This window comes from Malaya genurostris, chromosome 3 (genome assembly GCF_030247185.1).
Source record: "Malaya genurostris strain Urasoe2022 chromosome 3, Malgen_1.1, whole genome shotgun sequence".
Taxonomy (NCBI): Eukaryota; Metazoa; Arthropoda; class Insecta; order Diptera; family Culicidae; genus Malaya; species Malaya genurostris.
Genome location: NC_080572.1, coordinates 299,136,432 through 299,151,230, shown reverse-complemented (window position 1 = coordinate 299,151,230; position 14,799 = coordinate 299,136,432). Strand labels below are relative to the sequence as shown.

Genomic DNA, 14,799 nt, shown 5'->3' with positions numbered 1-14,799 from the left:
TAACACATTACAACCCTTCTCTGGAGATCATAGTCTCTGCGGATGCGTCATCGATTGGCCTTGGAGCGACCATCAGTCATCGTTTTCCGGATGGTTCGGTCAAGGTTGTTCAGCATGCTTCTAGAGCTCTAGCACCCGCCGAGCGCAACTACAGCCAGATCGATCGAGAAGGACTTGCCATCATATTTGCGATTACAAAATTCCATCGCATGCTGTTTGGTCGTAAATTTCTGTTGCAAACAGATCACTCACCGCTCCTACGCATCTTTGGCTCAACCAAGGGTATTCCAGTATACACTGCAAGCCGTCTACAGCGCTGGGCCCTCACACTACTTATGTACGAGTTTGAAATAGAGTATGTGGCTACAGACAAGTTCGGGCATGCTGATATACTGTCAAGGCTAATCAACCACCATGTAAAGCCCGATGAAGATTATGTCATAGCAGCAATGACACTTGAAAATGACGTCAGGTCAGTAGTTTCCGAATCCTTCGACGTTTTACCTCTCAGTTTCAGAACAGTACGAGACAGAACTCACAGAGATCCGGTCCTCAGCAAGGTTTACCGATTGATTCAGGAGGGCTGGCCGAAAGCACTACCAGCCAACGTAGATCGCGAGCTTCAACGTTATTTCAATCAACGAGATTCTCTTACAACAGTGCAAGAGTGCATTCTATACAACGATCGTCTGGTAATACCTTCGCTGCTTCGCAAGCAATGTCTCAACCAAATTCATCTAGGCCATCCAGGAATCGGACGGATGAAAGCAGTGGCCCGAAGCTACGTGTTCTGGCCATCACTGGACGTTGAAATTACAGAATACGTACGAACGTGTGTGCATTGCGCTGCAGCTGCCAAATCACCAGCGCATATTCCACCAGTACCCTGGCCAAAATCATCGTCTCCCTGGCAGCGGGTCCATGTTGACTATGCCGGACCCATCGATGGTGAATATTTTCTCCTAGTCGTCGATTCTTACTCCAAGTGGCCTGAAATTGTACAGACACGGCGAATCACAAGTACAGCAACGATCAACATTCTACGTGGCCTGTTTGCACGCCTGGGAATGCCAGAGAAGCTAGTATCCGACAATGGTACCCAGTTCACCAGTATTGAGTTTAAGCAGTTTTGTGCTGAAAACGGTATTGATCATGTCACTACCGCACCGTTTCACCCTCAATCAAACGGTCAGGTTGAACGGTTCGTCGATACTTTCAAGCGTGCAATTAATAAAATTCAAGAAGGGAGAGGATCAATTAACGCTGCATTGGATACATTTCTGCTGACGTATCGAAGTACACCAAATCAATCAGCACCGAATGGTTTGTCACCATCGGAAGTGATGTTCGGTCGACGCCTAAGAACGTGTTTGGAACTTCTACGTCCTCCACCGAACTGTACGCAAGAATCGCTCCAGTACCAGCAAGTAGCTTCACGGTCCCTGAACAAAGGAGATGCCGTGTTCGTGAAGGTTTATGCTAAAAATACTTGGAAATGGATTCCGGGTACCGTCATCGAGAAAGTTGGTCGAGTGATGTACAACGTTCTGGGAGAAGGTCATCGTCTTGTTCGGTGTCATATCAACCAGCTTCGGAATCGAAGACATTCCGCTAATGCATCCGGAACAAGCCTGCAGACTACGACACGACAGTTACCATTAAGTATCCTGCTCGATGCCTGGGAATTACCAACAACAACAACAACAACGAGTACTCCTCGATCTGAAGTAACACCGAAAGCAGCTTTAACCAGTGACACTGTCAGAACCCCGTCGTTGTCACCGTCGTTCCCTGAGACTTCAGACAGTCAACAGCTATTACCAGATATGTCGTCAACCGCTACAACCACATCTACTTCTGAGACTGTTACGGCAGTTACACCAAGTGTACATCAACCCTGGCGCTCTTCGCGAGTCCGAAGACCACCTAAGCGGTTTACCCCGTATCAACGTTACTAGGAGGGAGATGTTGGGGCAAATGGAATAATCCTCTGGCAACATGGTCGTACTCAACGAATGGCAACACTGGGCTCGTCACTGACATTTCACGCGATGATAGTAACTGATGCCACTTGTGTTTCCGGCGTTATACAGACTGGACAGTCAGTCTTTTATTCCTGTTATTATGCGTCTAATATAGTATAGTTTTTATTCGTTTACGGCGTGTTTTACTAATGACCGCATGGTCACGGCTACCTCCGAAAATCCGTCGTAACACAGGTCAGATCGGGCTGCCGCTGGGTGTTAGGCTACTGACAATGGCAAGTGCGAACAGGTTCCGGAAGACGCATGCCGGTTTGATCGGAACACCTTTTTTTGGTGAAGAATTTGTTGAATGCGCTATCATTTTGATTCTTACATATCAATTATATGGGAATAAATTTGAGGTATTGGCATGCTCCTTGTCATAATAAAAATGATAATTATTTAAATATAAACTACCAGTGCTTGAAAATATGAAGTTCGATCTGATTAAACACAAACTTGTATCGATGGTTCAGGAAGTAAGACGCTGGACATCCACGATCGTAATCATGTAACTGTCCTGTTCACCAAAAATCTTCTGCATGGTCTGAAGGTTAGGTTGCTTGTCGAATTCTAGTGCCAAACAAACGGAAATCATTTCATTTTTCAGCTTTCACTAACTTAGATTCTAATGAAACGTCTATATGCTGCTATTGAATTTCATCCGGATCCGATTTCCATTTCCGGAAGTACAGGGTAAAAAGTGGACTCAGGATAGTGTACTCAAACGAATTCCGATGATCCATTTAGTATCTAGAGCAAATCGTGTTCCAAGGTCACCGTTATTCCATCGACCAGCCCCGCCTCAATGAAATGTTTGCATCAAATGGATCCAAGCAATAGAGACGCGTATATAGTTTATATTCTTCAGTTTTGTATTACCAGTTGCCATTTTCAGATCTCACCAATACTCGAGTTTGCATTTAATGTCCTATTTCTTACCAGTAGTATCCAAATGTTCAGTCTTCGGAGCCAGCCAATTACACTCTTGGGACATAGTATGGTACTGCAAACAGTTACTGTTACTGATAAGACGTATTTTGGGGAGCGGGTAATTTCGCCGAAAGGGTCATTTCGCGCGAAAGGGTCACCGTCGGAAGCGGCGGCCTCTTGCATACAAACTTGTAACCGCCTCGTTTGCCCGGTCTACTCAAAGCTAGGTTTCTTTGATTTAGTTAGGTCCGAACGAGCGGTATCGAGGTCAGGCAGCACACGAATCAAATCGATGTGGCGAAGCCGCATTAGATATTTTTTCACTTAGTAAACGAAAAATACCACATACATTTGCTTGATAGATACACCTATGCAATTGCTTTGATGCTAATAGTCAACAAGTTTCCTTGAGTTCTGAGGTTCATGAATCGATCTTTGTTCAAAAAGTACAATTGTAGGTCAACAAAATGGGCGTTAACTTATTATCATTTATTTGTGTTTATGTTAAATCAATTCCAATTATTATTAAGACGATTGCAGGAATCGGCGAAATGGCCCATTCTTCGAAATGTCACTCGAGCAGCGCAGTCACTTGGCGAAATGACATTCGGCGAACTGGCCCATTCGGCGAAATGACCATTTCTGCGAAATGATTATCGGCGAAATGGCTTTCGGCGAAATGACCCTGATCCGTATTCAGCTTTATACGTCGAATAATTCGAATATGAGATGAAAATGCTAATTTATGGATAATGCAAGGAATTTTACAGACGGTTTTTTTTTATAAAATCAAGTTGAATAAAGACTGGATAAATTAATCCAACCAACTCTTCATCAATCGCTGCGCTGCTCGAGTGGCGAGCTTTGAACTAAGCGATGGTGGTAATTTTCAGATTTTGCTCGAAGATTCGAAAATAATGCCGGATTTTTATTTTTTACCTTTCTCATATATTTTTTTAATGAATCGGATACATACAAAGACGTGTGAAAATTTTGTTAAAAAAATCGATCAATAATGATTCAGTAACTTTCCGTGGTATGTGTGATATTTATGGAGAAATCGTAAGATGAAATATCAAATTCGAATAATCGAGGTTTGGTACTGTTTTCATATCTGGGAAATTCTTTGTTTTTGGATTTTGAGATTAATTGATAAATTGTAATCAAAAGTTGCATTACTGGTCGATGAACTCATGTTTTATTACCAAAATCAAATCTGTATGTGATCTGAAAATTTCAAATTTCATCCGCGATTTTCAAGTGTATAGGACAATTTTAAATCTTATGTTTGATGACAACACGTGAATAATCAATTTTTTACCTATATTTGTATGTTTTTGCCATCTGCATTCGTTCAAACGCAAGTAAATTGATTCGTCCAAAATTTTTTTAAATGCATGGGATATGTCAAAAGAATCACCATAACGCTATCTCGTGGTGATCACTCTGATTGGTTTCTTCAATTCAGAAAATTAAAAATACAAGATTATTCATCAAAATCGATATTGTCCTCTTCAAAGTACTCCGCATCGACGCTTGATCCAATCCTCAAAAAAAAAATATTTTTAATTTTCGGTATGGGCATCAGAACCATCTGCGATTTTTCCATAATCTCATCTCGGGTGCTGAAACGCGTTCCACGAAGCGGTTTCTTGATTCGAACGAATAGGAAAAAGTCGCAGGGAGCCAAATCAGGTGAATTTGGTGGTTGCTGGGTGGTATTCGTTTCGTTTTTAGCCATTATGTTCACGGTTAACGATGACGGTGCGTTATCGTGGTGCAAGATCTACGAGTTGTTTGCCACAGATCTGTTTTTTCTATTCACGCAAACGACTCATAATGCCCAAATAATAAGCCTTGTTGATGGTCTGACCTTGTAGAAGGAATTCATAATACACAACACCCTTGTAATCAATAAAAACTGTGATTTCGATGTCGATGGCCTACCGCTTCTATCATCATCATTCACAGACTCACAGCCACTTTTGAAATAACGGAGTAGCCACGCCTGTGTGTTTATACTCCGTTATTGATCATATTTAATTGAACTTGCAAAATGTTTTTTTAATAAATCAACTTGCTTGGGAATTTGTTTGTAAATTTTCGAAAAATATTATCATGTGTTTATTGCTCTGGGGAGCCGGCTACCGAGAATACGTTGCAATTTTGTCGTGTTTTGTATTATTATGTGCTCCTATTAAAATCAATTCATACATTTAAGTTATTGTGTTCTATTTGTTCAAAAGATAGTCGTAATACTGGCAAGATATCACTGGATTATCATCAATCGAACAACAACGCCTTACGCGATACGAAGTAGTGTCCATATCTACTCCCTAACCAAAATAGAAAAATACCAAATACGTCCTAGTTAAACACGGTCGCAAGAAATATCTGCACGTTTGTAAACTTCACGCGCGCGTTTTAAACTTAGCGTTTAACCCGAAGCAAAATAGATCCATTAATCAAACGTTCCCCGAATAATCGACGGAGTTTAGTGTAGCCCGATTTTTATTAAGGAGAAATATGATAAGACATTGTACATAAGAAAAATGTTAAATATCGGGAACGATCTCAAAGTGGGTTTAAATATTTTTTTCACTATTTCAATTAGATATTTATTGTGATTAAATTTCATTGTCCCTAGTAACTAATTACCTGACTAAAAACTATTTTTATCTGAAATAGGTGATGCGTTTTTTTTGCCCTGCTTTGCCGAAAGTGGGGTACTTTTTAAAATTTCACGGTAATGCCGTTTACATAAACAAATATTTGAAAAAAAAACAATATATGAAAAAAAACATCAATAGATGATTAATAAATTATTTATTTGATTTTTACAAAAACTGTTTAAAAATTACATCGAGTAGAAAATTGTTCTTTGTATATCATTCTGTCGAAAAAAAATTATTAAAAAACAATTACAGTGAATATAAAGTAAATGAAATTTTTTCTTGCGCATCGAAATTGTAGTGGTATAATTTACCATAGTTTTCACCCACTCGGGCAAAGTAAACACAATAATGCTCGAAAACGAAAAACGCAAAAGTGCAAGAGAGAGCAATATGAAATACCACGAAACTTTTTTTTTTCCAATATGGATTGAGATACCTCACGTGCGATTGAAAATTTCGAACGATTTTAACGACGCACCGAAAATGTCTTAAATGTAATACCTCTACAAGAAAATTGACGAAAAACGCATGGTACAGTTCGAGAGTGTTTCAAAACGAAATTCCATTTTTATTTTTCGGTAGCTGGCATCATAAACCGGAAGAGATATCAAGAAAACCCTCCTTTCCCCTACTGTGATAATGTTTATGGAAGTCCATCCCAAACCTCCTAGGAATTAGTGAGTTTCTTTCTGCATTAATGAAGATTATCTTCACACTCGAGATTCACTGAAGTCCTTGGATGACTGGGAACGGTCCAGGATCAGATCAAACTAGACAAATAAGCAGTATGTAGATCCACGACTATGAACAGCAATTTATACATAAGCTGCGGATTGCTCGTGTATATCTTAAGATCTGTTTTCACTGAAGTTGTTGAACTACTGGGAACATTCCAGAAACAGCTATAAATAGACAAGCAAGCAATGTGTAGCTCTAAAAATATGAACAGCAAACAAAAATAGACCTTAACCGTTGTAGTTCTTGCTGTGGCACAGCGTAATTCCTAAGGACGATAAGTAGTTCGGTGTAAAAAAAACCTGTTTTAGTCCACCTAGTGGTGTAATGATGCCTTTCTCATGTATAATATTGTGGTATTCTATTCAGAATTTATCTCTTAGAATTTAGAAAGAAACCAAGAGATTGCTTGTGCATTAACAAGTATAACATCCAGAATGAAACAGTGCTTTGCTCGCGTAGGTCATCCTTAAGAAAACGAAGTGGGTTCACTATTATATGCACTTCCGGCACCGGAACCCGAGAACCGGTATAATCGATGTCGGTTCGTACGGCCACCAACTAACATGACGTACAAACTCTACTAGTTTTTATTCAAATTTTGAAGATTTTATACAATTTCACCATCGCACTCTAAATAACGATTTAAATCATTTAGGGGTTAACCAAATTTTGTGCTAGGGCACATAAGCGGTTTTTATTATTTTTACGTTTCGTCTTTGACTCATCAGTGCAGAGCAGTTTAAATTGAACTGCTTAGTGCTAAACTCGGCAGTTCAATGTGAACCGCTAAGCAGACGTAAAGTTTATGCTATTTACAGAACACTTTTTGTTTTGCAACGGAGTGCAATGTCTTTTCTGCGGTGCCGAACGAAAACGTGTTTTCGACCGATGCTTTCTGGCCGATGCAGGTTTGGTCAGAAATAGTCGAAAACACGTTTTCGTTCGGCACGTCAGAAAAAACATTGCACTTCGTTGCAAAACAAAAAGTGTTCTGTAAATAGCAGAAACTTTACGTCTGCTTAGCGGTTCAAATTGAACTGCCGAGTTTAGCACTAAGCAGTTCAATCTGAACTGCTCTGCATTAATGAGTCAAAGACGATTTAAATGTTTGTTCTATCCGAAAATATGCAGTAATTTTTGGTAGGACCTTAAGATCTTTCGTTTGACCCAGTTTAGGGTCCAGTTTACAACATTTTTTACGGTTTTTGTTCCGCCAGTTTGAATGACTGTATACAATATTGAAAACATTTTACTATATGACTCCGGAACCGGATGTCGGAGCCGGATGAAATTCAGGAATTCCGTATGAGATCTTGAGACCTTTCATTTAAAATCTAAGTTTGTGGGAATCGGTCAGACCATCGCATGAAACGTCGAGATATGGTGTAATGTAAAAAAGGAGAAAAAATCGACTTTGGTAATTTTGAGATTTCCAAAATCGATTTTTTTTATGTCAAATGTCTTAGAAAAGCATGAATCGAGATCTGGTGTAACCTAAAAAAATTTGTTGAACAAAATCGAAAATTTTTTTAACTTCAACAATGTTTTCGGGATAATACCAGATCTCGGTTGCATTTCTAAGAAAAAAAACAAGAAAACTGGACAACTTTAAAAATTCGCGTTAAAAAACGCGTAAAAAACCGTGTAAAAAACGACCTCAGTGCACGAACGAACGGCTCTGGAGAACTGACCGGTACTTTGAAATGAACTATTTTTCCCATCTCTAGTCAGGACTACATAATCTGGGCAATATTTATTTAATAGTTTTAAAATCTCCGACTATCTGGAACGTGGAACGAACAAAAATGTTTTAGTCAGTTGAATAGATTTTTTATTTTGTTGAACCGCTAGCCGTTTTGTATTAGATCTATCGAGAACAAACTGCGCTACAAGCTACAACAAGCAAGTCATGCAAAAGTATATCACCGTGGCAACTTTTCCCCCGTTGCAGTTGAAGCAGTTCACAGCTTTTATTATTTATTTGTTTTTATCCACAAATGTACGCAAATTCTTTCCTCACCCTTTTGATAAGACCCTTTATAAAGCTGTCTCTGCACGAGACCCTCGCTCGCCGGTCGAGCAGTTGCCGCCAGTTGCTTGTTCAGGCGCGACAAGATCAACGTGTCGAGTCGTGGCTGGACGAATGTGCCAGAAGAGACGAGTCCGCCGGTTTGTTCTGAACAGGATGAAGTGTCCTTTTAAATTCATACAATATAACAGAATAATGAGCGAACGGTAGTAACAATGAAATCCCGAGACACTGGTGCAAAGCGGTGCCAAAAGGAAGATGAATTTATTACAACCTCACAGTGGATCGCGTGTTGCTATGTGCCTACTTCGATCAGTCGAGGAGGCAGATGAAAATGAGGTGTTTTGAGAAGCATATTTTAACCACGTAAATTTCTTGGTGTGCCACTGTGTGTTAATCACAATAGCATCACAGTGCACAGCAGGAATTCTGCAAACAGTTAAGGCTGCACCTATCCCAGCAAAATGGTCCATGACAACCTACAAGGATTTATCGGAAAGCACGACTGTCGCTTTCAAAAATCTTGAACCATTGAAAGAAAGACAAAATAGCAGGGGAATGCAAAAACTAGACGACGGGCACCGTAAAGTGATCAGCTTACATTAATGATATATGACAGTATGTAAATAGGGTAAATCAGATTGCGGTTTGGGGATTCGAGTTGACCAGATTAGTACTGCACAAACATCGGCCGCGAACAGAGCTAAGGAGCGAACGAAAGGATTTATTTTATCACAAGAAAACAGAGGACCGCGAAAGTGTTGGGACTGAAATTTGCCAACAAAATCTAACATGCTGCTGGACAGTCGAACGTTTCTGCCTATTCCCGCCCTGCCAACGAGTTCCTCCTTTAGTTCCCTTTTATCGTACTACAATCGTTCCTCTATGTATTCTTTCAGGATCAACAACCGGCATCATCATCATCATCACCACCACACAGGATTACCAGCCGGTGCCGCCATACCGACGATTCCGACGGGCGGCCCACAGATGCCAATCCAACCGTACGGCACTAGGAAACCTTCGTCACAACACTTTGGCAACAGCGGCGGAGTGTCAATGAAGCCCATGGGCTACCCCCCCAAGTCGCTACCGTATAGCAGCAGCAACAGCAACAACAACAACAACAACAACAGTACTAGCACCAATTCCGGCAGTCATCACCATCAGAACTCCCACCATCAGCAGCAGCATCATCAACAACAACACAACAGTCATCACAATAATAATCATCACCACACGCATCATAATCACCAATCGGGTGCGATTCCGGTAGTGTCTGCGGCCGGTCCCGGGGGATCCAAACCACGCATGATTCCAGCACACGAACGTAAGTGTTGTGTTGTGTGAATTTGAGATCCGTTCATACGTGATCGATGTGATTCAAATCGTAGTGTCTATGAATAGGAAGTCTTATGTTCAGTTTTGTTAATTAGTTGTTGTTAATTTTCTTTAGTTCCGCGAAAAGTTATGTCTTAAGTAACATGTGTTACGTTGGCATACATTGGAATATTGCAAATCATTTATGCGCTGTTAAACTCTCTCATTAAACGTTATTTCTTCCAGCGAAAATCATTCACAATCACAACAGTAACGCGGCTCCACAAACGAACACATCGAATGTAATAGTGGTCCATCAGACGGATCCCGTTCAGCTATCGGGAGGAATGTCCTCCACGGCTGCCACTACTCCGACAGGAAAAAGCATTAAGAATAATAACAACAACAGTATAACTAGCAGTGCCGGCACTGGCAGTATAACAAATGTTGGTAGTAGCGGTGGCGGAGGAGGAATAGGAAGTGGTGGATGCGGAAGTGCTTCAAATACCGGAGCGTCAGGTACTTCCCTGTCGACCAATGCAGGCAGTGCTTCCGATGGCCAGAACGATTCAACCTCACAGTCACAGTTACAGCAGCCGAACCAGCTGCTGTCTTCTGTACCAGAAACCTTGGCAAACACTAAAGAGAAAACCCCAATGTGTTTAGTTAATGAATTAGCACGATATAATAAGATCCAGCACCAGTACCGGTTGACTGGAGAAACCGGCCCGGCTCATAAGAAACGATTCACCGTCACGCTCAAGCTGGGCGATGAAGAGTACACTGCGGAAGGCCCAAGCATCAAAAAGGCTCAGCACAGTGCGGCTCACGAAGCGATCGGTGCCACCAAATACAAGCATCCACCGGCTAAAATCAACCGAACGAAAACCGGTGGAAAGACAAACATCGGAAACATCACACCGACAGTGGAACTGAACGCCCTGGCAATGAAACGAGGCGAGCCGACGGTTTACGAAACCGAAATGGTAACTTTAAACATACTCCCTTTTTTTTACTAGTTAAGGAGTGTATCGAAAATAAGCTATCCACGAATCCTTCAAATTATGATAAAAAAACGATATTTTATTCAAACTAAAAATTGATCCTTAATTGTCCGAGGTAAAATTTGAGCCTAATGAAAACCGGATTTGGTGGATTGATATTTTTCTCAACGAAATTTATACCCTTTTCCGCATGCCAATTGAGAGTGGTTTTAGCATAGTGAGCCGACGCTAAATCCGGCCAAAAAACAGTGGAGGTGTACTATGCTTCCTATATAAAGGCAGCAATCTCTTCTGGAGACACTCAGATCGATAGATTTTTGCAGTTATAGTTCCGGTAGTGTGAAAAATGGTTGACTTCAAACCACAGGAACATATTGCTGACCATACCAGCACCTTTCGACCGAATTTCTCCACTTGATTCGACCTGTCCGCATCGCTCACATCCTCCCCAACGACGACAGTAAAGTATTGTGGACCTGGAAGGGTTATTGAGTTTTTCTTTTCATAAGTCTCATCGTCCATCAAAACGCATGCATCTTACTTACCTTACCTAACAGCTATAGGCTATAGCTATAGGGGTGTCCTTTGCTGTATCAAGCATACGTCTCCACATAACTCGGTCCATGACTGCTCGTCGCCAGCCACTCAAGGCACGGATGCTTCTGAGATTACCCTCCACTTGATCGATCCACCTTGCTCGCTGCGCTCCTCTTCTTCTTGTACCAGTCGGATTAGATTCAAGAACCATTTTCACTGGGCTGTCGTCTGACATCCTTATGACATGCCCAGCCCATCGTAGACGTCCGATTTTAGCTGTCCGTACGATAGGTGGTTCTCCTAGCAGCTGTTGCAATTCGTGATTCATACGCCGTCTCCACGTTCCGTCTTCCATCTGCACTCCGCCATAGATGGTCCTCAGTACCTTTCTTTCGATTTCCTGCCAAAATACTTCTATGAATTTCTCTGCTGGTGTCATTATCGGCGGTCACTAGTGAGCCCAAATACACGAACTCGTTAACCACCTCGATATCGTCACCGTCTATCAATATTCGTGGTGGGAGGCGTTGTGTTTCTTCTCTAGAGCCTCTTCCTCTTATGTATTTTGTTTTTGACGCATCTATGGCCAGTCCGATACGCCTAGCTTCAGCTTTCAGTCACGATGTAGGTTTCCGTCATCTTCTCAAGGTTACGTGTCACAATATCAATATCGTTAGCGAAGCCAAAAAGTTGTACGGACTTTCGAAAGATCGTGCCACTCGTGTCGATCCTCGCTCTTCGAATCACACCTACCAGGGCAATATTGAACAAGATACAAGAGAGTCCATCACCTTGACGTAGCCCTCTTCGAGATTCGAAGGGACTCGAGAGCGTCCCAGATATTCGGACGTAGCACATCACTCTATCAATCGTTGCTTTGACCAATCGCGTCAATTTATCCGGGAAACCGTATTTGTGCATTATCTGCCATAGCTGTTCTCGATCGATTGTGTCGTATGCCGCTTTGAAGTCAATGAATAGGTGATGCGTGGGTACGTTGTATTCACGACACTTCTGGAGTACTTGTCTTATCGCGAATAGACGACAGCAAAGGATTTGGGAGAGTACCTTGTTCAGCAATGTGATTGCGCGGTAATTGCAGCAATCTAGCTGATAGCTTTTTGTAGACGGGACATACCACCCATCCATCCATTCCTGCGCTAGAATCTCCTCCTCCCAAATCCTAGAAATCATCCAGTGCAGCGCTCTAGCCAGTGCCTCTCCTCCATGTTTGAGCAGCTCGCCTGGCAACTGGTCATTGCCAGCGGCTTTGTTGTTCCTCAGCTGGCCGATCTCCTCACTTATCTCCGACAGATCAGGGGCTGGGAATCTGTCGTCGGCTGAGCGTGCACCCAGATTGATTCCTGTACCTTTCTCTGTATCTTGTGCTTCGCCATTCAGATGCTCGTCATAGTACTATTTCCACCTGTCGATCACCTCACGTTCGTTCGTGAGAAGGTTACCACTGGTATCTCTGCACATTTCGGCCTGTGGCGTGTAGCCTCTACGTGAGGTTCACCTTTTTGGTCCAGTTTCGGGTTGGAAGAACCGGTTTTTCTGCCTCATCCTGATAGCTCATCAAAAGAATAGTGTTCCCCAAACTTATTAATGATGGTTTTAACACTGGCATGATGTATTCCAAACCACTTCGCCAATTTGCGCATAGTAATACACTTCTCACTTAGCTATGTGCCCGGTACCTTAATTTTTACTTCTTTTTCAATACGCGACATTTCGAAAACGCAGAATCTCAACCGCATGAGCAAGTAAACAAACAAAAGCCGACAGCCAAACGCACAGCACGCTGTGATCTGAGCATAAAAAACCATCACAAATACATGCATGCAACACAAATGTATGTGGATAGTTTATTCTCGATACACTCCTTGTTTATTTACTAATGCTGATATCATTACCGACAGGTTGATGCCCCAGTTGTACCGAAGTACAACGCAAACAGTCACCCTCCACCCGTTGCACCACAGCAGTCGGTTGGTGGTGGAGGAGGAGGAGGAGGAGGAGGTGGTCCTCACTATTTTCCAGTTCCGCCACCTGGATCCTACGGTGCTTATCATCGTAACAACACCATGTACAGTAATCCCCCACCTGGTGGCATGCGGTACGGGGCTCCTCCACCATGTTCCTACAATCGACGAAATCCCATGGGAAACAAGTCGGATTATCCGCGAGGGTATTACTATAACCATCATATGCCTCCCATACCGCAGCACGTACCGGAAGTATACAAAGTAACTCTGCACGTAGGAGAACGGACATTTTTGGGCGAAGGACACACACTGCAGGCGGCACGGCATGATGCAGCGGCGCGTGCCCTGGAGGTTTTGAAACCACTTACTCCCGATACGGCCAATGCGCTATCCGAATGTCACGACACATCAATCGATAGCGACGATCCAAACTCAGAACTGAAATCACCGATTTCTCTCGTGCACGAGATGGCACTGAAGCGTAAACTTACCGTTCAATTCGAGGTACACGGGGAAAAGGGTCCACCGCACATGAAAGTGTTTACAACGCTGTGCAAAGTTGGTAACATCGTAACCGAAGGTGAAGGAAATGGTAAAAAACTGTCCAAGAAACGTGCTGCCGAAAAGATGCTGGACGAACTGAGGAAGATTGCTCCGGCATCGCCAGAGAAAAATACTCGAACCATGTTGAAACAGAAACGAAAAGTTCCTTTGCCAAAGAAAAAAACTCGCAATCTCATCAAGGATAACGCGGATGAAGATCCTTCGGATATGGTGAATCCCATCAGCCGGTTAATGCAAATTCAACAGGCACGCAAAGAGAAGGAACCCGTGTACACACTGCTGGAGGAACGCGGTGTCGCTCGGCGGCGAGAATTTGTCATGGAGGTCGCTGCCAGTGGCAGTGTCGCAACGGGTGTTGGTCCAACGAAAAAACTGGCGAAAAAAGAAGCCGCCGAAAATTTGCTCGTCTCGCTGGGTTACGGTCGTTCGACGGTTGCCAATTCATCGACACTGAACAAGGAGAACAATTCGGCCAGTGCCAACGAGATGGGTGAAAAACCAAACCGGAAAGTTATGTTCAACGACGGTTTGAGTGTTCAATCCAACGGGAAACAGGGTGGCAGCACCGGGCGACAAATTGTTCCTGGAGTGTTGCAACTAAATTCCGGTAGGTGCTAACATTGTGTCCTGTGTGTGTGTGTGCGGTTACTTTAATAGGTTTTTTTTCACAGGTATTTCCAACAACAAATCAAATCCACCCGCAAAAGACTATGCTCATGAAAACAATACCCAGGATAACACGAACACTTCTACTGCCACCGTCGTGGATAATTCAATGAAATCCGGACAAGCGAACAGTGTTGGTGCAACAAACACCACATCTAGTGCGACCACCGCGACGACGACGTCGACGACGCCAGCAGTTAGCAGTTCCAATCCCGACGTTGGCCGAATGAAAGAACAACTGATGTACTTGGCTCAGCTGTTAAAGTTTGACGTAGGTTTCAGTGGCTAGTTACTGGTTACTGGTCCAATTCACACTAATTC

General features: G+C 42.6%; 1 protein-coding gene across 1 annotated transcript in view; it reads left to right on the top strand.

Moving 5' to 3' along the window:
* Positions 1 to 14,799, top strand: part of LOC131438858 (double-stranded RNA-binding protein Staufen homolog 2) — a 45,807-nt gene that overhangs the window by 22,724 nt on the left and 8,284 nt on the right. Inside the window, exons 3-6 of the mRNA XM_058609196.1 lie at positions 9,299 to 9,729; positions 9,966 to 10,705; positions 13,183 to 14,419; positions 14,484 to 14,749. Of these exons, the coding sequence (XP_058465179.1) occupies positions 9,299 to 9,729; positions 9,966 to 10,705; positions 13,183 to 14,419; positions 14,484 to 14,749 (2,674 nt within the window). The remainder of the gene's footprint in view (positions 1 to 9,298; positions 9,730 to 9,965; positions 10,706 to 13,182; positions 14,420 to 14,483; positions 14,750 to 14,799) is intronic.